At 37.3% G+C, this 24051-nt stretch overlaps 2 protein-coding genes across 5 annotated transcripts in view; one reads left to right on the forward strand and one right to left on the reverse strand.

The window, feature by feature from the left end:
* Window positions 1-239: 239 nt before the first annotated feature.
* On the reverse strand, window positions 240-4610 carry cdkn2c (cyclin-dependent kinase inhibitor 2C (p18, inhibits CDK4)). The gene is made up of 3 exons (XM_084087706.1): window positions 4459-4610; window positions 3363-4040; window positions 240-1178 (listed from the first exon to the last, which is right to left on the reverse strand). The coding sequence occupies exons 2-3, from the start codon at window positions 3492-3494 to the stop codon at window positions 807-809; spliced, it is 504 nt and encodes a 167-aa protein (XP_083943832.1). The 5' UTR covers window positions 3495-4040; window positions 4459-4610; the 3' UTR covers window positions 240-806.
* Window positions 4611-5739: 1129 nt separating this feature from the next.
* Window positions 5740-24051, forward strand: part of faf1 (Fas (TNFRSF6) associated factor 1) — a 72427-nt gene continuing 54115 nt past the window's right edge. For 2 of the 4 annotated variants that reach the window (XM_084086442.1, XM_084086443.1), the window contains exons 1-4: window positions 5745-6016; window positions 7272-7340; window positions 12423-12469; window positions 17663-17928. In XM_084086442.1, coding sequence (XP_083942568.1) covers window positions 5966-6016; window positions 7272-7340; window positions 12423-12469; window positions 17663-17928 — 433 coding nt within the window. In that variant the 5' untranslated portion in view covers window positions 5745-5965. Of the gene's footprint in view, window positions 6017-7271; window positions 7341-12422; window positions 12470-17650; window positions 17929-24051 lie in introns of all 4 variants that reach the window. The other 2 variants (XM_084086441.1, XM_084086440.1) reach the window with 2 other exon arrangements.

Here is a 24051-nt window from a genome sequence, read left to right on the forward strand (position 1 = left end):
GAGGGAACGGCAGACAACTGGTGTTCTGCTAAAAATATATACAACTCTGCCACCGCTAAACTCACAGCGTTTTTTTATTTAGCCTGCTTTAAACATTCGACAACACCAAACAACAGTTTCAAATATTCCATGTTTTAATACAGTCTCATAATGTTTTCTAGGCCTACCCGTATTTCAGTGACACGAGGCCAGTTAAACACAACGTCATGAAAACATACTGAAACAGTTTAACAGGTGTCTTTGGTTATTTTGCAAGGTTTTAATATTTTAAATGTGACAAAAGACATTTCACAGTTATAAGGCATTAATTACAAGCAAAAGTGCAAATTTAATGTCATAAAACTAAACAACAAAAATCAGAGCAGTCAGGGGTTAAGTTTTTTTTTTTTTTACCATTATAGTGCAATTACTTCAAGACAAGGGGATTGATTTCTTTGAGCACATCAATTAAATCTAGATTATAATTTTTTCTTGTTATAAAATAGGACATATAGGACAGGTATGAGCTTGAAAGTTATAGTGAAAGAAATTATCTACAAATCTAAAATGGAGACTATGAGCTGAAAAATATGACCTGGGAAAAAAAAAAAAAAACATTTATCCAGTTGAAATTGTGGGCCATGTGAATTACATGCAATGTCAAATGTTAATTGTTCTTCACAAAACGTCAAGCCCCTGAGCCCAATATTTTACATCGCAATAAGAGGTAGTTGGCTGAATTTCCCGCAAAGCAACAAATCGCTCATTCAGCATTTCTCTGCTACCTCTGTTACACAACAAAACACACAGGCCCACAATCATAATCTCTAGCTGGATTGTGAAGGCGCAATGTTCTCTAACCACTCCACAGTTTGATATCTTTTGTGCAATGACGCCAAGTCAAGAGGCGTTTGGCCTTTTGCGTTCCGCAGAAACGGCTGCGTGTTGCAGGAAGATACGAGATACTGCACGACATCCAGGCATCCTTCTTGCGCCGCCAGATGCAGAGGCAGGTTGCCCTTGTTGTCAAGGAGATTGACATCAGCACCATTCTGCGCGAGCACCTGTAGAGTGTCCAGATACCCGTCTCGCGCGGCGTCGTGACTGACGGTCAGTCCTAGGATGGGGTCGCGCGCGTTTGGGTCTGCGCCTGCTCGAAGCAGCGTCTCTGCTATGCGCGGGCAGCCAAGTTTCATCACCTGAGAGAACAACCCAAAGAGAACACGTGTTAAGGTGCTAACAGTAGTCTTACAATAATTCATTCATGACATAAATAATGTTTTTAGCGAAAGTGTGCATTTTTAATTAAGCATTATGAGTGGATTATTGAAGGTTTCAATCAAGATTATAAGGAAAATATGTATGAATGCATGAGGGAATAGTGTATTTTAGGTCAAATTGCCAACATCTTTTAGTTATGGACACATATATGCGTGTGTGCGTGTGTGTGTGTGTGTGTATATATATATATATATATATATATATAGGCTATATATATATATATATATATGAAGAGTTCAGATGCAAAAGCCTCTAAGTGCCATCTGAAATTTTTTTCTAGAAAGATCATTTTTTATCAAGCTCGTATATTTAAGTTCAGTAATTTCACTTAAATGGCAATGAAAATTACCTATTAATTGTCATTTAAGTGAAATTACTGAACTTAAATATACGAGCTTGATAAAAATTATCATTCTAGAAGAAAATTTCAGATGGCACTTAGAGGCTTTTGCATCTGAACTCTTCATATATATATACACACACACACATATACTTTTGCATATATGTGTGTGTGTATGTATATATATATATATATATATATATATATATGTATATATAGCCTATATATATATATACACACACACACACATACGTGTCCATAACTAAAAGATGTTGGCAATTTGACCTAAAATACACTATTCCCTCATGCATATATATATATGATAGTTCTAAGAATGTGTACCAGTTATTCCTGATGTCATTTTTGCTGTCATGCAAATAGAAAGAAATCGAAGAGAGGAATTGCTGCAAGAATAAGAAGGAATTCTGCTACTTCAGAACGATCTAAAAAATGTTTAAAAGCGAACAGAATTTTAAACACATAACGACCTCCTAAATTATGACCTATGAAGTTATAAAGTGATGTAATTCCCAGGGGAAAAAAATCTATAGCCTACTACGATTTGTTTATGGAAATTTAATTGAGATCACCAGTAGCCTACATCATACGAATATTTTAATATGGGTAATGCTCCATCTCAAACGATTTTAAACCGCTCATTCTTGTATAATTATTATGCAGGTATTTATTTTACCTCACGTTAATTAAAAGACCACGTGGAATGTTTATAGTCTTTTATAAATTCATTTGTCACATCACAGACACATTTTAAAGGTGATAGATAACACGAGAAATAAAAAGTATAGTGACCGGTCATAGCACTTAAAATATACACCTTTCCTTATTCATTCATATAAATTTTAACATGAAATCGTAATGTTGATCAAACAAAATTTCACGAATATTATATGTATCATCTACACCTAATATATGCCACATTTGCATTGGCAGACATTGGCATATGCTACATAGCAGCACCGATGGGGATTACCCAGAGTTTAGATTATCACTCATTCCGAAGCTGAGAGAATATAATTTGTGTGAATATGACACAAGCACAGTAATATCAACATATTTCACGTTGACCGAAATTAAACAGCTATATTGTGCTTGGTGTAAGTCCAGACGGCCTTCTCATTAGTAGAATATTTGATTTCTAACTGAAATAACAATTTAAAAAGTAGAAACAGCTTCTCGAGGCTTATTGGATGTTCATATATAATTTTAATTGTATTTAATTGTAGAGTTTTATCTTACCCCATAAAAGTAAAAAATAAACATAAGCATCTACAATCACTTCTGGCCTTATTGCCAATCACATTTAAACTACGTGACCAACTTTGTTGTTACACCTACGTTGTAAAAAAACCCTGAAACAATTACAATAACATCTGAATCTGTAAAATGCTGCCAAAAAAACTATAATGTATTTCATTTAGCTCGTTATCTGACTATAGTGTAATAAAACAGTTTTCAGTTACACACAATAAATGCTTTATGTATCAGATAACGAGTGACAATAATGTGTTGGCATAATAAAATATAGATTATTTGCAACAGGTGCTAGACTACTTGTTGGTTTGCAGGTAAACTTTAAAAAAGAAAACCACAGGTTTAGTTAGAAGTAAGTCAACCAGGCCACTGCTCATGGTGACTGCAAGGAAAAGGACAAATTGTTTTCGTGAGGCTTATGTACTATGCATTATAAACAACACCGTGTTTCTTTAGATATGAAAGCTGATCGTGGAGATGAGCGTCTAACCTGCAATGGTGTCCTGCCGAACTTGTTCCTCTCATTAACGTTCACGTTGCTTTGCAGTATCTGCTCAATTTCCATCAGATTTCCCTGCGCAGCTGCAGTGCTCAGTCCATCTATAGCTGTGTCCTCGGCCATTATACTGACAAAGGAGGTAAAATATCTCTGATGCTTGCTTTAAAAAAAATGTACGCTGGTTTATAAGGCAAAAGTACTACAAAGCTGTAGTAAATAGTCCGATCCTCCAGCCCCCCTAAAAAAAATATCCGTTGGAGACGCGCCAAGGTCCACCCACATTAATATCGTCCTACCGAAGCCATCGGAACCAACGGAGAAAACAGGGATGCCATGCCATCTCTTATCAAATAGCCTATATGGACATTCAAGCAATATATGAAAAAAACAAAACAAACATCATCATCTTTTAGCCTGTATGATCAATGCGAGAGAATCCTTTCCGTGTCCATGAATGACATGAAGCTCTGCCGTGGTCTCAGTCCAGATATGCAGATCTCGCATTCAAACAGATCTGTAGTAGTCACATGAAAACTGCTCGCATCTGAGAGCCAAACTTCCCTTTCACGAGTCCTCTGATATTAACTATATGCAGGTGCATTGGGCTGGAGAACTGGAATGCGTTCATGGCATCGGCAGATGTTGTCATTTCAAGCCTCCGAACGACCTCTGAAAACAGAAATAGAGAGAGAAAACTGTTATTCGCGAGGAATTTTTTTTATTTCGTATCCAGTGAGTTCGCAAGGATATGTTGCAAGTTTAATGTAAGCTTCCCGCCCATTTTGAATATGAAACAAACATTGAAAAGCAAATCTTCTTTGATGTGCACATCAAAGAACGCTGGCATGAGGGTTATCAAAACTGGTTAACTGACACTAGTCGCCGATATCGAGTTGACACGCGTAGAAATAATCTTTAATACGTTTTCATGCTGCGAGGAAGCATTTCAAACTGCAGCCGTGAATATCTACAAATGTTCTTCTGTCGTGGTGATTCCTCGCGCACTGAGCTGCAGTTACACTGTGACGATTCAGCCGATGGACGACGTCATAATGGATCATTTAAAATGAAACATTGTATCCAATACCTGCAGGATGGTTACGTCGCGGGCATCGAGTTATCCTCTCCAAATGGCTCATACGCGTTGAATAAGCTGGTTGCAAGACAGCTGACTTTGTCAGTGAGACTGCCGCTGTTGTTTGACATCACTCCTTTTTGAAATAAAGAAGGACCGACACTTCCGCCCACTTTTTCTAACAGACGCTGTGAGGCGGGACTCAACGGCAATGCAGCTGGGGAGAGGCTGTGTGTGAGTGTGAGAGATGCACTTTCTGCTAAAATCTCACCGCTTTTGCCATGTTAAGCATTCATCTTTGAGCCGCAAAGGCTTTTTAGTGTTGGTGTTCCCAGTGTAAGATTTCTCTCTGTATAAATGTGCGTTTGAAGTGAAACTCAGACTGTAAAACACTGCAAGGTTTATATTCAGTCATGTGAACTGCCGAGATGCTACCCCTCCAGCGCACCATAAATTGAATTTTCTGAAAACGGCCAGTTAATATTTGACCATCCCATCGTTTTGTTTAATCATTGGAACGAATAGCAATAGCTGTTTACATTAATACTACACGGACACATATTGCTACATCTCTGCTTAAAAACATATCATATGCCTATTAAACTGGGCAATGCTGTTTTCCGGTGTTATAGAGGGTTTCTAAACACTTTTTAGTGGGCTAGGCTGTGAGACCAGCTAAGACCATTTAAGATGGCCTATATTTATTTATTGTTGTATGTTTTTACTGGTTTTCTAATCTGAAGATGGTGCTCAGCTTATTGACAAGCTTATCTTTTAGCCTGACCCACTGAAAATCGGCCTAAACCTCTCTAAAATCAGCCTGGTAGGGCTGGCATAGCTGCTAAGACCAGCAAACCAACTTAAACTGGTTTAAGAGTTTGTTTCCCCCCCAGCCAGCATAAATTACACCAAGGAAACCTGTGCGTTTAGCCAGAGTACCTGAAAATGAAATCAGCCCTTCTAAACGATCATGAGATAGTAACGTTTTATTTGTCATGACGGTTGACATTGTAATATCTTCATGTTTATAAAATAAAAACCTCGCTTTGGGGGTTTACACTGAGGTAAAACAGTGACAAAATGCTGCAGATAATAGGGAACCACCTACAGAGCCTATAAACATGTTTTGATAAACTATTTTAATGATTTTTTTGTTGTTGTAAAATGTCACAAGGTTGTCAAGCAAGTCACTCGTAAGAAAGTCCATTCAAATTCAGCCGCGGCCCTGCTGCTTTAAAAATACGCAGCACTTTCCGACCGTGTGAGTTGCGCGACAGTTCGCAGCACTTCTTTACGGCAGCCGTAGGATGTTTCGTTGCTTTGAACGCCGATCCACAACAGCAAAGTGACGAGAACAGAAAAACAGAAAGCCGCCAAACACTGACAACAAGGCCCAGAAGAGCAGCATTTATAACCAATTACCTGCTGCACACTGATAAGCCGTGTCCTGAACTGCTCTTTTGAAATCGGAGGTTGATATTTTTGGGGTTTTTACATGAGTCGTTAGCCTCTCACTGCAATGGCCTCCGACAGCAACATGGACAGAGAAATGATCCTGGCCGACTTTCAGGTGGGTTTACTCGCATATGGTTTTAGAATCTGTAATTTTATAAGGTCTGAATGTGTAGTTCAGATCCGTTCTTGTGCCTGCTGACTGCTATACGGGTAACGGCTAGTGAAGTCAGTCCTTTTTGTTGACATGTATCGAGATGATGAGCTGTCAGTGGCTTTGTTTGAATTATTCAGCAAAAACGAAGTCTGGCAAGCACATGATCGGGAAAAGTAAGAATAAAATGCTGAAAATACACCATTTTGTTTCCATCTGCCTATATGGAGCCAGGAAACATTACAGGACTGACATCTGAATCCTGATCTGTATTTTTCATGACCCTGTAATGGCCAGAAGCTGTCAGATGACTCTGCACGCTTTTCTCTGTTTGTACACTGCCATCAGCTGTCACAATCCTGTTTTTCAGTTTGTTTGCTTTGAGATTTTATGAGTCAGTATTGACAATATATGTGTTCTAAATTTAAATGTGTCAGATCTAAAATATGTAGCCTAACTAAACAAATATCTTGAGGTGGCAGGTTGCTTATACTAATAAACATCTCTCATATAATTTGATAGCATCTCCTGTCTGTTAGATTGAAGAAAGCTTTGCTGTTACCTACTATGTGAAGTTAAATATTACATATTAAAAATGTAATATTTTTAATATTACATTTCAAAAGTTTGGGGTCAGTAGTTTTGTTTTTTAAAATAATGTTTTACTTTTATTCAGCAAGGATGCATTCAATTGATCAAAAGTGACAGTAAAGACATTTATAATGTTTCAAAACATTTATGTTTCAAATAAGTTCTGTTCTTTTGCACTTTATCAAAGAATCATGAAAAATTGTCACTGTTTTCACAAAATTTTAAGCAGCACAACTGTTTTCAACATTGATAATAACAAGAAGTGTTTCTTTGGCACCAAATCAGCATATTAAAAAGATTTCTGAAGGATCATGTGACACTGAAGACTGGAGTAATAATGCTGAAAATGCAGCTTTGCATCACAGGAATAAATTACATTTTAATATATTACAATAGAAAGGGTATATTAAATTGTAATACTATTTCACGATTTTTTTCTTGGTGAGCATAAAAGACTTCTTTGAAAGCATTAGCAAATTTTACCAACCCCTAAACTTTTGAACACTACGTATGTGTTAACATTCTCAGAAATTTATTTTGGACCAGTTATGTTATTTCATTCTTTCAAAATAAAAAGAAGAACTTTTGGTTTCTGGTATTTTTAATAAGCAAGTCCATTTTGTTTCAGGCATGTACAGGAATCGACAACATTGCTGAGGCGATCACACTTCTAGAACTGAACAACTGGGACTTGGTGGTAAGATGCTCTTTGTTAAATCTGTAAGACTGATACACCTAGATTTGTTTTAAACCACAAACCATTTTAACAAGTGTGTGTCTAATGCCTCCTGCTTATTGTTTGTGTGTGGATTGTGATGATGCAACAGAGACAAAGCCACTGTGTTTTAGTGCAAACTCTATTTAATGGTACCATTGTTCACTGAACATTCTGGCACAGTTCTGTAGATGTAGCTGCATTCCCATATACCAGTTACATTGATTTTTAGGAGGAAAATTTAGTCAGTCATCAATGAAACATAGTCTGACATGTTAGTATTCATATTTTTGTATGTGTGCTCAGCAATAATGAAACGCACTGTGAACAATTGGGCTATAATCAGGGGTGTCATGCGTTTTGTGGGGCACCAGTGACCGTTCTGACAATTCTAGTCATGATAGTCTAGTGGTGTAATTTTATAGTATGCATGGAGGCCGGGTTCAAAACATGGTATAATATAAATTTTTAATGAACCATGCAAAATTGCAGCTGAACTGCCAGTGATTTCCCTGCCTTTTATGTATAGAAAACAGTGGATTTTACATTTTTTTAAATAACACTGTTTGTGTTTAATGGAAAAACCCAACCCCAAATAAAAATAACTATTATTGTTTTTAATAAAACGTTACTTACATTTTTAATGTAATAAATCAATGTTCAGAGACCCAGTTATATACTGATGAACCAAAGTGAGAAAATAATTACTGAAACCTTTCCAGAATATTACGATTATTATTAGACCTGTCCTACAGTGTGACATGCTATACTATGCTATATCTTAAGACTTCAAAGAATTGGAAACATTGTTTTTCTAATTCTTGTCTATTTATTATACACCACCATTAAAAAATTTGGGAACAGTACGTTTAAAAAAATGTTTCTGAAAGAAGTCTTCAATGCTCACAAAGGCTGCATTTATTTCAAAATCACAGTAAAACAGTAATATTATGAAATATATTGCAATTAACAACAGCTTGGCTCATGGTTCTGTGGTCACAGGTTTGGTAAATTCTTGGTACTGCACTATTAGTAGAGCACTGCACAATAAGGACATTTTAGGTCTATAATGATGTTTTAATACTGCATTTGGACTTGGCAATAAGTTACTGCACCTTTAAAAACATTTAAGAGCTTAAAGCCATATGCTGCTGTAAAATTATGTTAAAGATTATAAAGAGTATTACATTCAGACACATACAGTCTATTTAAGATAGTCCCTCAACCAATCCAGTGAGAAGTTTTTACTATCTTAGGCCCTGTTTACACCTTGTATAAAGTTGTGTTTTTGTCTATTGGATTACAAGTAGTTGAGGGAGACACATTCCCATTTAATGGTGTTTTAATCCATCTCTTTTTTTCCACTTTCGACCACTTCTGTCCTGATTTCTTCGAGGGGAGGGTCTGTGGGTGGGCAAATGTATGGGCTTTTTCAGATCTTTCGATCTAATGGACGAAATAAGCTTGATTTACATATGAACGTAAAAGGAGACAATTGGAAAACATACAGAGAGCAGCAGTTTCGTTTCTGCTCTGACAGCCGCAAGACCATGCTGAACAGTGTGGGTGCATGTTAGAAATAAGGAATGAGAGAACCAAACTTAGGTCTTCATCCGACAAAGCTTAATACTGTCTGGCTTGCGTGCTTCCCATAATATAGGTCAGTAGGTGATATTTTGTGGCTGTTCAAATGCATTCGATTCGTTTTCTTCTCTTTTTTTTTGGGTGATTTTTGCCTTTTATTGTGACAGGACAGTATAGAGTTGACAGGAAGCGAGGTGGGAGAGAGACGGGGGACGGGATCGGAAAAGGTCCACGAGCTGGGACTCGAACTCGGGCCGCCCGAGCGCAACGGCGCTACATGTCGGCACGCTGACCACAAGCCATCGGCGCCGACAATGCATTAGATTCGTTTTCATTACGAAAGCAATCCGGTGAATGCGTTTTGACTTCTGGAAGTGGTCAAAAGTGGATAAGCTAAAAACGTTTTTAGACCGTTTAAACCTGTATTTAGCGTCGTCCACTTGTGATCCAATTAACAAAAACACATCTTAATACCAGGTGTAAATATGGCCTTAGAATTATTCAATCTCTTTTAGGATTTCTTTTTGATTAAGTGATGTTCTTTCAAGTCTTTAGTTATTAGTGTTTTACATGACTAAGTTCGCATTTACATTACATGGTTCAAGATTTTTTCCTCCCATGCAGCACAGATCGGATATGAGCAACGAACGTGTAAACTGGAAAAGAGCACATGGATTTCGATATTCTCAGATCAGTTTCAGGCCTCATTCATATGTGAAAATAAATCTGATATGTGAATTTGCTATGTAAGCGGACATATCGGATATTCCCCTGTCGAATAAGTCGTAAGTCATTGAAAAAGCAACGGTGGCGAATAAAGTCAACTCCGGTGGACACCAACCACGATCACAAGACTCTTTTTAATGGCACAGTGGAGGGTGAAGGCTCAACCCAATGTTTTACTGACCTTTAAAGATGGTGTGGAAAGCAAAAGCTTGTATCATCATTTTGTGTGCGTCCATTGTAAATCACACTGTTTTCACTTTTAAAAGATGATATAAGCTGGTTGTCAAAAAATAAGACATAGTCAAGAAATCTGAACTGGGAATCAAGACCTGCAGTGTAAATGCGGCTTTACTTTCACTATTGCAGGATAAACCGTTATTGCTAATCATAGTTATCACAACATGAGCATGAACTGTTTCTATCAATTTGCATCTTTAATTTAGTCCGTTTCATTCCGACTGCCATCACTCAAGTTACATCAAGTATACTCAGATGTGCTTCTTTAATTTGTTACATCCGTTTGCATTTATTTTTCCCCTGTATGACGATTCAATGATACAGAGAATTACTTTGCAGTTCATACACATTTAATATTTATAATTTCAGAGGCATCAGTAGAGGCAATGAACTGCAGAACCAAAATGCATGCCGAATCATGAGTCAAAATCCGTACATGTGTTTTTGTTCAAGTAGGAACTGTTTCACCCCTAGTGAACAAATAGTAGTTCCTTTGTTGCTCCTACTGTGCGGAGCTTATGTGTCTAGGTGTCTGTTTCAATCGATAATGTTATTTGAACAGTCAGTAATGTCTGCTGCAGTCTGCAAATAGCCACACCTTTTTATGGCTTTTTCTTATCTATTGCAAACAGGTCATTTAGACAGATCAAAATGGTCCTAAAAATTCCTAGTTGCAGGTGTCCATCTTTGAATACATGCTGTGGAGATTGTCATTGAGGTCGTCTAAGGTCTTATACAAGCATCCTGGTGATATATAGACTGGTATATCACCTTTCAATTGCCGCCGCACAAACATTTACCTCTTAAGCCTAAAACATAGGCTTAAGCGCTGTGACAGGTGTCATACCACAGACACACCACAGACGGGAAAACTATATTTTGGTTTGGTGAATGTAACAGGAGGCATGTCCTCTGGTGGTTTTATTGCTAATTTGCATGAGGGACTCTCGCTCTCGACTGACACTCTCCCTAAGTACAGTCTTTCCATCTCGCATTTACAGTTCTTAAAAGCAGTATAAAGAATGCAGTGTCAGGACAGATCTAAAGCGACAGTTTTCAAATGAAAATCAAGAAATTGTGGTTTTACAGACAGATTTCTCTCCACAAAGTCTCCCTTTATCTCAAAAGCAGGCTGTTTTACTATATTTAGCAGGAAGCTCGTTGTATGCTGGCAGCCATTCAAAGAAAGCAGGCCCTAGCACATGGTGTGGTTAAGTGCACCTGTAAATGTAATGACTTGCTGTTCCAGCTCGGGGTTACGAGGCTGATGGAGTTAAAAAGAAAAAGAATGAGACGAGACGAGACGGGACAGCCAGCGTGTGTTTGAACACCCCACGCCGAAGCCAGGATGTGTGCCGCACACTTGATCACACAAATGCCGCCCTGCACCTGAGCAAATCTTTCATGAGTAGTCAAATGGCCTTAAATGTGTAGAGCACTTCTTTTACATTTTTGCGAATATCTGATGTTCTGTCTCTACGGCAGACAAAATATGATTTCTGTGGCCTCTACAGGCATGGAAAAAATTTCGGAGCATAGCAAGCATTGCGATGTACGTCTCTGTATACACTTTGTTATTTGGCTCAATCAGGAGCCATTCCATTCAGATCTGTATCCACTGTGCAAGTCTCCTTATCACAGTCTGGCTCCAGAACCCACTTGCTCACACACGCACAGACACAAACACATCAGGCCCATCTCTATGCATTCCACTTCAGTCTGATGAGAGAAAGAGAGGAAGAAATATGTAGCCCACTTTGCTGGATACTGCTTGTATGTTTTATGTTTGGGTTTTCTAATGGAATATCTGATTTCTGTCGCTCTTAATGTGTACCTTTTATCATTGTAACAAAAAAAATCAGTAAATTTAGACCATTATTTATTTGGGTAGTTGATGTAAAATTTCAAGTATTGACAGCAGGTATGTCCAGCAGTGTGACATGCTATCTAAAATTAAATGGAAAAAATTACGTTAAAAAATTTGGGGTCGGTAAGTTTTTCCTTTAATGTAAAAAGAAGTCTCTAATGCTCAACAAGGCTACATTAATTTAATCAGAAACACAGTAAAAGAAGATATTGTGAAATATTATTCCTTTTTTAGAATGACTCTGTTCTATTTTAATATATTTTAAAATGTAATTTATTTCTGTTATGGCAAAGCTGAATAGAAAACCAGCGTTTGAACAGTAGTGTATACTGTATGCATTTTTATGTCCTCATATTAATTTAATATTCTTAATACCTTTTAAAAATGATTTTTGTCGCATAGTAGGGATTAGGGAAGTACACAAATTCTAACATGGGGTGTCACAATTGTCAAAGAAATGGTGACTTTTCACATCACCTAACATAAATGCTTCCATTTATTGATTAATATACATTTCAAACTTAAAATCTTGATGCTGACTAAAAAGGTTTCATGTTATGTCACTTTTAAATTGAACTGAACCTAACAGTTATATCTTGTCATCAATGCTGTGAGCTCTCGTTAAAAACATATTTGTGTTTTCTCTCTAGGCAGCCATCAACGGAGTGATACCACAAGAAAATGGGATCTTGCAAAGGTATGACGTTCATTTGTTGATTCTTTTGAAATTAAAATCATCAACTCAGGCTTTCCCTTCCCAAGATTATGGCAGAGATTCCACTCTACTGAACTGCATGTGCTTTTTAAAGATAGTCTTTAGAGTAGAGATTAATGCTGGTAGACTCCAAAGACGGCACATTACCTGATTCAAGTCCCAGCTGAGCTTGATGGCTCGAACGAGGTGGTTACTGCTTTCATGCCCCTGTAAAATGAAACTGGCCTCCTCTCAAAAGGGCATTCGTCTCTGAGCTATAATGAGACCCAGCTGTGGCTGCTGCTGGTTCCCTGGATGTTAAGGAATCGAGGGGGAAATGTCAGAGCAGCTTGTGTCTCGGCTTGTAGAGCCTTTGGTAGAGCTCTTATCATGTCTGCTCATCTGATTGAGTCAAATTAGAAGCGCTCTACCATTTTACATCTGGCTAATCAGCAATCTAACTACTGAACACAAAATCCTGAAATTTAATATTGCATGATCTTGCTTCATTTCAATGGACTCTGCACAATTGCTTCCGCATTTAGCCACATGGTCACTGCAACTTCCGGTGCAGCACAGTGTATGGAAATTGTGAAAAAATGTAAGCACAAAAAGTGTTACACGGCAGGACAAAGAATTATTGATATGATCCACCTTCACACTAAAGGTATTTAAAATTTATTTTAGTTTATTATAATATACTCAAATTTTATGTATACTATAATTGATAATAGGCTATATACTATATTATAATATAATGTAATTATTTGTGATCAGCAGTTATTAGAAATATGGCAGAAAGATTTTGCTACTATCACAGTTTGCTATGGGAGCATACTATACCAGAAGCTTGCGTTGCACAAATATGTAAGCAGTTGGCATGATTAGTCAATGGGGCCAGTAAGATATTGCTTGTTTTTTTACATACAAATAATCCTTAATTATTTTTATTTTGAATTATTTTATTTCACTTTTTATTATAGTTATACTACACTACTGTTAAAAAGTTTGGTACAAAAATACAGTAAAACATTAATATTGTGAAATATGATTACAATTGAAAATAACTCTTCTCTGCTTTAACATATTTTAAAATGTAGTTTATTCCTGTGATGGCAAAGCTAATTTTTCCGCAGCCATAACTCCAGTCTTCAGTGTCACACAATCCTCCAGAAATGATTCTAATATGCTGATTTGGTGCTCATGAAGGATTTCTTATTATTGTCAATACTGAAAACAGTTTTGCTGTAAAAATTTTGTAGAAACTGTGATTTTTCAGGATTCTTTGATGAAAAGTTCAGAAGAACAGTGTTTATTTTTGTAACAATGTAAAAGGTTTTGCTTGTCACTTAAATAAACTAATGCATCCTTCCTATTGCTAAATAAAAATTAGACCATTTAACCACTTTTTTGCTTACAACCTAGAAAAAACAAAACAAATGTGAGGGAGGAAAAAGAAAGTGAGAATTTAAGTTGTTGCGGAAATAATTGCGGTGAAATAGCAGTGCAGAGAAGGCTGTCATCTCATTTCCCTCTGGAAGTCTGTTCCCCAGCAATTACCCCCTTCGTGCCATTTCAACACCAGAGTCACAGGAAATCAAACAATCAAGTTTACTGCGGGGGTTTTCATAGCGGTTGGTTGATGACCTTGTTAATGGAGGAGAACAACCAACAAAGTTGGGAGCTTTTTATAGGACACAGCACTAATGTAGCTTACTGTGGGTTCTGCACTGCTGGCCGTTTCAGTGCATTAATACAAAAATACTGTTTAATGTCGTGTCTGTCTATGGACAGCTGTAGGATTGTTTAGATGCACACCACTATTTCGTACAATCAAGTCCCAACGTCCTTTTACCATCTTCTTTAGTTTGGTCTGCTTTGGATCGCAGTGAACTCATTCATGGTGTGTTTAGGCTGAATGTAAAGCTTTTCAGCATTCCATCGACCAATTAAATTCTGCCAGTTGCATTGTGGGTAAGAAAAGTAGTTGACAGCTTTCATTGTTGTGCACTCTTCACTGGGTTGTGAAGGTATATAGAGGGGCCAACCACCTTGGCACGGCGTTGGGCACTAAACCGTTGACACCCACAATTGAAAACGCAACAAACAGTTCTTGTTGTTTGTCTGTTTGTCTCTCTCGAAGAGTTTGTAAAGTGTTACACTACGCGTTTATCCGTATTGAGATTTCCCTCAGTCTCCTTGGCCTGAAAGAGAGAGAAATTGAACAGGAACGCACACAAACACAACAGCAAAAAAAAAAAAAAAATCTGACCCAATAACAGGAATTGAAACTTTGGACAACAAAAGGCATTTGTGAAATCTCATTGTGTCCGCCGTGCATTTCTTCTTCCTTAACGGTCAGTGCTCATGAATGCCCCAGAGTCTTAAGAACAAATATATTCAGACGGAGCGCACTCTGTGACGGTTTATTTAGAGGGTGTGTGAATGTAAGAGCTTGGACACGAGGACATGTTTTTCTCAAAGGCACGTAATTATGAATGGAGCCTGGCATGGCGACTTCCAGCCTGTGCATTCAGTGGGTGGCTGGCACCATACTGCAGGCTGTAGGATGGCACGGTTCACTCAAGTGCCCCCATTGAGTCGCCCGCTGCCAGCTGGATCTCTGCTCGGCGGGACCCGGAGACCTACGCGCTGTTGCCAAGCCAAGCGTGTGTGTAGACTGCCATCTAGACGCTCACAGTGGAATAATCATTGACTGAATGCCAGTGTCTGAGAGGGAGGGGAGAAAAAAAGAAAAGAGAGTCTTTAGCGGTTGTAAATTATATACAGATCACAAGATTGTTTAAAAATGGGTTGTAGATGCCGCGGGCTGTGGGACTCTACCGTTCCAGCTCTACCGTGACTTCTATTAACCACAGACTCATATTATCACAGATAAACGAACAGCTTAGATCTGTTCATAATCTTGAGGTAGTCTCATTTGTGAATTCCTTTTCTTACCAGGCGAACATCACAAATGACATCTTGTGTAGGCTGAGCTCTTGAAATCAGTGCAATGGAAACCTCATGCTTCATATCTGAGGTTCACCAGATTTGTATTTTGTCGTCATCATCATCAGCAGCTGTTTTTTTGTTTTAGAAACATTCAAAAAGCTGTAACGTTCATTAATTCATTCATCTTAAATTATACTTTTTTTTTATTTTAAATACTACTTTTGTTTACTGAACAGTTCCCACAGTTATAGAAAACCTGGAAATGTTTGGGAATTTTACAGTTGTGAATTCCAAGCCAGTAAAAGTCATGGAAATTAGTCAAATTTCTGTTGTGAAATATATTTTCATACAATATTTTTATGTGAGAAAAAGACCAAAATTTGAGATCTTATTCAGTAATAATGTTTCCCTCATCAAACTTTAAACCACTGTGACCGGATTGAGTGAGCAGATTCTGGAACTGGTGATCCAGATTAGTCAAGTTTGTGAACAAATCATTTAGACGAATTGATGATGACAATAATCTCTGATTTGCAAAAATGAATCGGTCAGTCGGTCATGAACTCATGTTAGGGCAGCTTACATTTACGGCACAAGTTTTATATAGCATGCTGTGCAATGATATTCTGTGCTTCTTTTCCATCATGTGAATAGCTGTTTTATTACATATGTTGAATTATGTGACTGTGTTGACCTATAGATGTCACTGAGGAGCAAAGTTTTTTTTAGTTTTTTTTTTAGACATTTCTTTAATTTATCCAATGTTTGGGTTTTCCTTTTTGTGTCTAACGAGTTTCTGAATGCCCCCGGAGCCTAACGTCTTTAACCTTTTGGTATTGTAATAAGGTGGTATAAAGTCAGGCATTGTGTGCTGTGCCTGGCCCCCCGCTCCTGCTCTTACAGCGATATGTGCTGACCCTGGAGGAGAAGAGAGGAGCCTTTGTCCCGCCAGCGCTCAGAGAAAAGACATTATTTACTGCCACAGGGGAACACGGGGGCACGGGGGAATTCAGCCATCAGCCGCTGAGAGAGAGAGAGAGAGAGAGAGAGAGAGCGCAAGAGCGAGCAAGTGCCAGAAAAAGCCGTTTGTGTCCTCAGCAGAGCAAAAAAAGGGTGATTTTCTCTGGGTTGGACAATCGAGCGTCTGTTGGGCCCTGCCCATATTATTATACGAGTAAAGCCTGTTTACATTGAGTCTGATACTGTTTGGATTTCAGCACTGCCCGCATTGTGGATCATGCAGAGTGGTGTAAGGTGGTGCAAGCTTTTTCCCGCTCTCTCTCTTTTTGTTTTCCCTCCCTCACTTTATCTGTTTCTCTCCATTCTATGTTCCCTTTTCTAAAATCATCAGCAATTTTTTTTCTAATTTGGATGATGGACTCAGTTTCCGCTTACAGTAGTCAGATTAAGTGAACATAAAATTGACAGAATGCCCAGTATTCACATTGGATTATAAAGCAAATACATAGAGGCAGTAGATTATTTTCCCACAAAATGTTATATTGTGTATTATATGGGCAAAGTTCTTGGATTTTGGGGCTTTCAACCTTTACAGATCTAGGACCCTCCATCCAGACACTGTCAATTTTCCCGCTAATAATAACACTCTTTTGTCTTTTATTTTATTCTATAAAACATAGCGAATTTTATTATTTTTCATGACATTTCTAACTAATATTAAATTTTTACTACTACTTTAAACATATTTGATCTAAAATACATTAAAAAAAACAGTAATATTCGCTGTTTTCTATTTTAATGCATTTCAAAATGTAATTTATTCCTGTGATGTCGAAGCTGGATTTTCAGCAGCCATTACTCGAGTATTCAGTGTCACACATGATCCTTCCGAAATCAGTCTAATACGCTGATATGCTGCTCAAGAAACATTATCATCAATGTTTTGCAGTTAATATTTTTGTGGAAACTGACACTTTTTTTCAGGATTCTTTGATTACGGTAATGGACAGTTCAAAAGAACAGCATTTATTTGAAATAATAGAAATATTTTGTAACAATATAATGTAACAATATAATAATAAATGTCTTTACTGTCACTTTTCATCGATTAAATGCATTTAATGCATCAAAAAAAAAATTACTGTCTCCAAACTTTTGAACAGTAGTGTATCAAAATGTAGTTATAATGGAGAGCTGCTGTTCTTATAGCAACTTTAACACCATTTGAGTTAATTGTAACTTTGCTTCATTTTCTACTGTCCTCTGTAGTAATTTCTCCAGTGAAGCAACTCAGACTGGCCCCTATGGACCTCACAGCCAATCAGAAGCCACAGCTCCTACGCCCTCAGCCCCGCCACCTTCAGAATCAGAATTAGCATCAGCATCCACATCAGCATCTTCCTCACTCCCGTCTTCATCCAGCCCGGCCTTCTGCCCTGTCCAGCCCTCACGGCACATTGTGGAACGGCAGTCACGGATGCTCAACTTCCATGTGGAGTACAGGCAGCGCTCCATAGAGGTGGTCCTGGAGGAAGCCAGCACAGTCGGTGAGCACACACTGTTTTTGATACAGTAACACTATATACATGAACAGTCAATCATCTTTTGGTAGACAGCTTACTGCCCATGTCAAATAAAAGAATCTGCATGATCATGCTGCTCTTGCAAAGGCAGTACACGTGATTAGCACAGTCCTTCTTTCTTAGAAATACACACCATACAGTGTTTAGTAGCATGGTTCATGGCTTGCGCTTTGTTACCCACAATGTTGACTCATTTCTCAAATCAGTTTAGGCTTTTGTCAAATAGGCAATAATTAACATGTCTTCTGCACTAATTAACTAAAGGTTTTCTCAGAAATTATCGGAGGATTTTCTTGGTAGATGTAGATATTTAGCTTTGATTCTTGGTATGACACAAGCCACTGAACTGAACCACACACTGTTTGTGTGACTATTTCTGTGAATGAAAGTTGAATCTTATGTCATGAGCATTGTCAACAGGAAGAGCTCTTGTGAGTTTCAGGGGTGTGAGCCAAGCAAGCCACACAAGTTAGTGTAATAGTGCTGTTAGTGTAATAGTCCACTCTTTGGTTAATTTTTAATAAATGTAATTTATATAGAATAATATTTTATTTTTGTTCTAGTCATTTTATTATCAAACAGTTATTATAAATATTAATGTGTTTGTGAATAAGTGTTATTGGGTAACACTTTATAATAATGTTCAGTTGTAAGTCATTTATAAGTGGTTAGTTAATGATGAACTAATCATTTACAAAACATTCATAAATGATTAGCAAGTGATATACTAACATTTTATGTATGTTTTGTAAATTCCAAATATTGTAAGACAAATATTGCATCACAATAAGTGTAATTGTGATTGTCAAAACATTTGGTAACTAAATAGAATTTTATGAAGTTTAGTGACAACATGTTACAATGTTTACATTGTACAATGACTGGTATAGGATACAGTTTTTATTATTGCTTGGCAAAAATTTCAAGATTTCAATTCCATTCTTGTGATTTGATTCCGATTTTGATTCAATATTGACTAATTTGGATACATGTTTATTTTAAATTTTATTTAAAAAAATAATCTCACCTAAAGCTGTAAACATAGAGGGCCCAATCTGCTGGTATTATTAAAGGTTAAAAAATAACATTAATTAAATATAATGCAGTTTTTGTTATAATAACAATTATTTAATGACATAAGTAAAAATCTAATAAATATGTAATATAGTGCTCAGCAAAATCTCCTCTCTAGCTATTTTTTTCTATTCAATTAACATGCTTTGGTCGTTAAATGGCTTTCCTGAGGTAAATGTAACGTTATGTGACATAATTGTTCTCCTGCTGTTATACTGACCTCTTTCCGTGGTTGAAAAACACCAATTGGTCGATATTATGTATACTTTCGGTAAGTTGTACTGCATCTTTAAATAAAAAAGTAACAGGTGATCGGTTCACGTGCACTTGAACTGAGGCGCTCAGCGATCTGTCACGTCACAGTTTTTGTCTGAATTTCGTAATAAAATTGACGGAATCTAAGAGCTGAGAATTAGTTTAATATTAAAAGTACCTCTTTGCTCCACAATTTTTCTGTGCGTGAGAAAATGGATGTGTGGCGTGAGAGCGTGTGAAAAGTGTCAATTGCGTGAGTCTCACGCTCAATGCGTGAGAGTTGGCAGCCCTGTAAAACTAATCAATGTTATATAGTTCAACAATGATAAAATGTTAGAATATGATCTGTATGTTATTCTCATGTTGATCTAGCTTACTGCTAGTCTCATACAGACAAACTAACACATACATTTCAACACATTCAAATGCAGTTTAGTGTGATAGTGTAATGTTAGACCAAGTGAAACAGCGCTGCATTACCTCACAAGTTTAATTTGTCTAATAAACTGACCTGTGAGTAGTAATTCTCCACTGTAGTTCGGTAGAATGAAATGTCCATATTCCTTTTATATCCGCGGGACTCGCGTCGCTTGTGGAGCTGATAGCTGTCTCTTAGCAATCCCGAACTGCTTCATATCACAGTCATGATAAAAACATTGATGTATTCAGTCACCCATAAACATTATTAGATCGGTCGGCTTGACGTTGACGACAAGATCCATAATTCTTAGCAAATGTTGTGTCATCAAACTACGCCTTTGTTATTGTAAATAGGTTAGCGACCCCTAGTGGAGAAAAAATTCCATACTGTACGTTTAACTAATTATTTACAAAACATGACTGCATTCATAAATGATTAATAATTGATATGTTCATTATTTTATGCATGTTTTGTAGATTCAGTTAGAAGTAATTTACATTTGATTAGCTAATGTTTAACTAATAATTTACAAAACATGATCATGCGTTTCATAAATGTTTAATAAATTGTTACTTTTTTGTATGTTTTGCTCACGTCAGGTGCACAGTGGTTAAAGACTCCATGTGTTTGAAAGAAGACAGCTGTCTATACCCTCACCAGTCAGCACTTACACTGCAGCACACACTACAGTGTCCAACACCTGTTATAACGCATGAATAAATCATTTACAACACTTTCTGCATCCCCTAATCTAAAGTGTAAACTATTCATCACTTGTAAATGTGTTACACATCATTCATAGATACGATTCGTTGATCTTATGCCTTATTGGTTCTTGAAGTGGTAATCTACGAATGATGTGTAACACATTTACAAGTGATGAATAGTTTACACTTTAGATTAGGGGATGCAGAAAGTGTTGTAAGTGATTTATTCATGCGTTTACACATCATTGTGTTGAACACTGTTACTTACCTGTTACAAATTATCTGTATGTATACACAAGGCATTTACAACACTTTCTGCACCCTCTAATTGCTACATACAGACATACAAAAAAAAAAAAATGTATTAAACATTTATGAAACGCATATTCATGTTTTGTAAATGTAAATGTAAATGACTTATAATAATCTACAAAACATACAATAATTAACATATCACTTATTAATCATTATGAACGCATAGTCATGTTTTGTAAATAATTAGTTGATCATTTACTAATCACTTGTAAATTACTTGTAATGGAATTTACAAAACATACATAAAATGTTAGTATATCACTTGCTAATCATTTATGAATGATTTGTAAATGATTAGTTCATCATTAACTAACCACTTATAAATGACTTACAACTGAACGTTATTATAAAGTTTTTGCAGAGGCCAATTTGTAGGTGATAAATATTTGGCACACAAGCATCGTCTTGAGGTTTCCATCTGAAGCTTGACATTTGTAATATCTTTCAATATAATTGCAATTTAGATCACCATGCTGACAAACCAGTAGCTAGGATAATTAGCGAGCCATTTTTTATGTCTGGTGGTGAAATTAGAAAAAATGGCAAACAGTTTGAGAACTGATTTTCTCATGAATATTCGGCTGCATTGTGGTGGTATAATCTCAGTAATAGCTGAGAAACAAAAGATTCACAAAAGATTTAAAGGGTTAGTTCACACAAAAATGAACATTCTGTCATTAATTACTCACTCTCAAGTCGTTCCAACTCTGTAAGACTTTCGTTCATCTTCAGAACAGAAATTATGATCTTTTTGATGAAATCTGAGAGCTTTCTGTCCCTCCATTGACAGCTACAGTGGAGAAAATAATTGCCCACTTGCAAATAAATGAAGGGTCTATAATTTTTATGGTAGGTTTATTTTAATGGATAGAGACAGAATATCAACCAAAAAATCCAGAAAAAACATTATATAAAGGTTATAAATTGATTAGCATTTGATCAAGTAATATAAGTATTTGATCCCCTACCAAACAGCAAGAATTCTGCCTCCCACAGATTGGCTATGTACCCATGTTAAACACCGCTTAGGCCTGTCACTCTAAGGCTGCTTTTACACTTGGCATTAACATGCGACCTCTATCCGGATGTTGTCCTCATACACATTGAAAAGACAAGTGTAAAGCGCTTCTGATCGGAATGTTATCCGATCAGCGTGTCCAGGTTCAGAGGTAGTCGAGGACGCATTGTGATCGGATTTCAGTGTAATGTAAACGCAATCTAGCCATCGTGTCTGCATTCACAGGTGGACGTCACACAAAACCCCGCCCACTGTCATCATTCCCCCTCCTCTCTTCAGGAATTGCTGCACATAGCTGTGTGGTTTTGCGATACAGTCGAGTGCGAAGTACATCGTAAATATACTGAAATGTTTGCCTTCGCACCCGAAAGTTGCAGAACCATTCATTTTCTGTAAAGAACATGTATTTTTCCCACCACAGCTGGCAACGTTCCCGGACCTATACGTTTCTCTGTACCGTTTCCATTATGTCATCTATCTATATGGCATCAGGTGTAAACACACCGTGTCCTGATTGGCTTATGACCCGATCTGCTTGATCGGATCACGGTGATCGCATGTTAATGCCAAGTGTAAATGCAGCCTAAGAAAGTACTCTTAATGTCAGCTTGTTATGTGTAAAAGACACCTGTCCACAGAATCTGTATCTTCCATTCCAACCTCTCCACTACCATGGGCAAGACCAAAGAGCTCTCAAAGGACATCAGGGACAAGATTGTTGACCTGCACAAGGTTGGAATGGGCTACAAGACCATCAGCAAGAAGCTTGGTGAGGAGGAGACAACTGTTGGTGCAATTATTCAGAAATGGAAGAAATACAAAATAACCATCAATCGCCCTCGGTCTGGAGCTCCATGCAAGATCTCGCCTCATGAGGTAAGGATGATCATGAGAAAGGTGAGGGATCAGCCCAGAACTACACGGGAGGAGCTTGTTAATGATCTCAAGGCAGTTGGAACCACAGTCACCAAGCAAACATTTGGTAACACACTACGCCGCAATGGATTGAAATCCTGCAGCACCCGCAAGGTCCCCCTGCTCAAGAAGGCATATGTAGAAACCCGTCTGAGGTTTGCTAATGAACATCTAATGACTCAGAGAAGGCTTGGGAGGAAGCGCTGTGGTCAGATGAGACCAAAATTGAGCTCTTTGGCTTCAACTCAGCTTGTCGTGTTTGGAGGAAGAGAAATGTGTAAAATCTGGGAGGAGAACTTCCTTCCTTCAGCCAGAACACTGAAGAGGGGTCGTGGATGGGTCTTCCAGCATGACAATGACCCAAAACATACCGTCAACGCAACAGGAGTGGCTCAAGAAGAAGCACATTAAGGTCTTGGTGTGGCCTAGCCAGTCTCCAGACCTTAATCCTATAGAACATCAGATTTTTTTCATTGTTTGGTGGTTGTGTCCACACACTGCAAAGACACATTTATATGCAAACGCCATATAAAAGTGAATTTAGCATCCAATGAAGAATTTAGAGAGGATCTGTAAAGAGGAGTGGACCAAAATCCCTCCTGAAATTTGTGCAAACCTGGTGACCAACTACAAGAAACGTTATGTAAATGTTAAATGCAAATGTTTTGCTTGGGGATCAAATACTTGCAATCAATGCAAATAAAATGTATAACCTATATATAGTGTTTTTTTCTGGATTTTTTGGTTGATATTCTTTCTCTATCTGTTAAAATAAACCTACCATAAAAATTATAGACCCTTCATTTCTTTGTAAGTGGGCAAACTTACAAAATAAGCAGGGGATCAAATAATTATTTTCTCCGCTGTATTTTTTTAATTTATTTTTTATTTTTTTAATACCTTTATTTTTACAGGCAAGTCATTAAGAACAAGTTCTTATTTACAATGGCGGCCTGACAAGTGGAATAACCACTTAGGGAAAGGGAAGGAGGGCTAAAATAAATACATTAGAAATACATACGGGATACAATTTCATAAAAATACAATTTAAAACACAACACAGGAGACAACAGACACTTATAACCAGCTAAGTGTACAGGTACATAGAAGTGATAGTGGATGAGTCATCAAAATCTTTTTACTGGAAAATAAATAAATAAAAATAAAATTATTATGTGGAGAAGCAACTGCATATATCCGTGAACAAGGATGATATAATAGTTTTGAAGGATGAAATTGAAATTAGTGTATCCAGTTTAAGAATATTTTGCAGAGCGTTCCAATCGCGAGCGGCAGCAGATTGAAAAGATGCAAGACCAAAGGCAGAGTTGGTTTTGGGAACGCTTAATTGAAGATGGAGTGAAGACCGGGTATTGTATGTG

Source organism: Abramis brama (assembly GCF_963993115.1).
Source record: "Abramis brama genome assembly, chromosome: 16".
NCBI classification, from domain to species: domain Eukaryota; kingdom Metazoa; phylum Chordata; class Actinopteri; order Cypriniformes; family Leuciscidae; genus Abramis; species Abramis brama.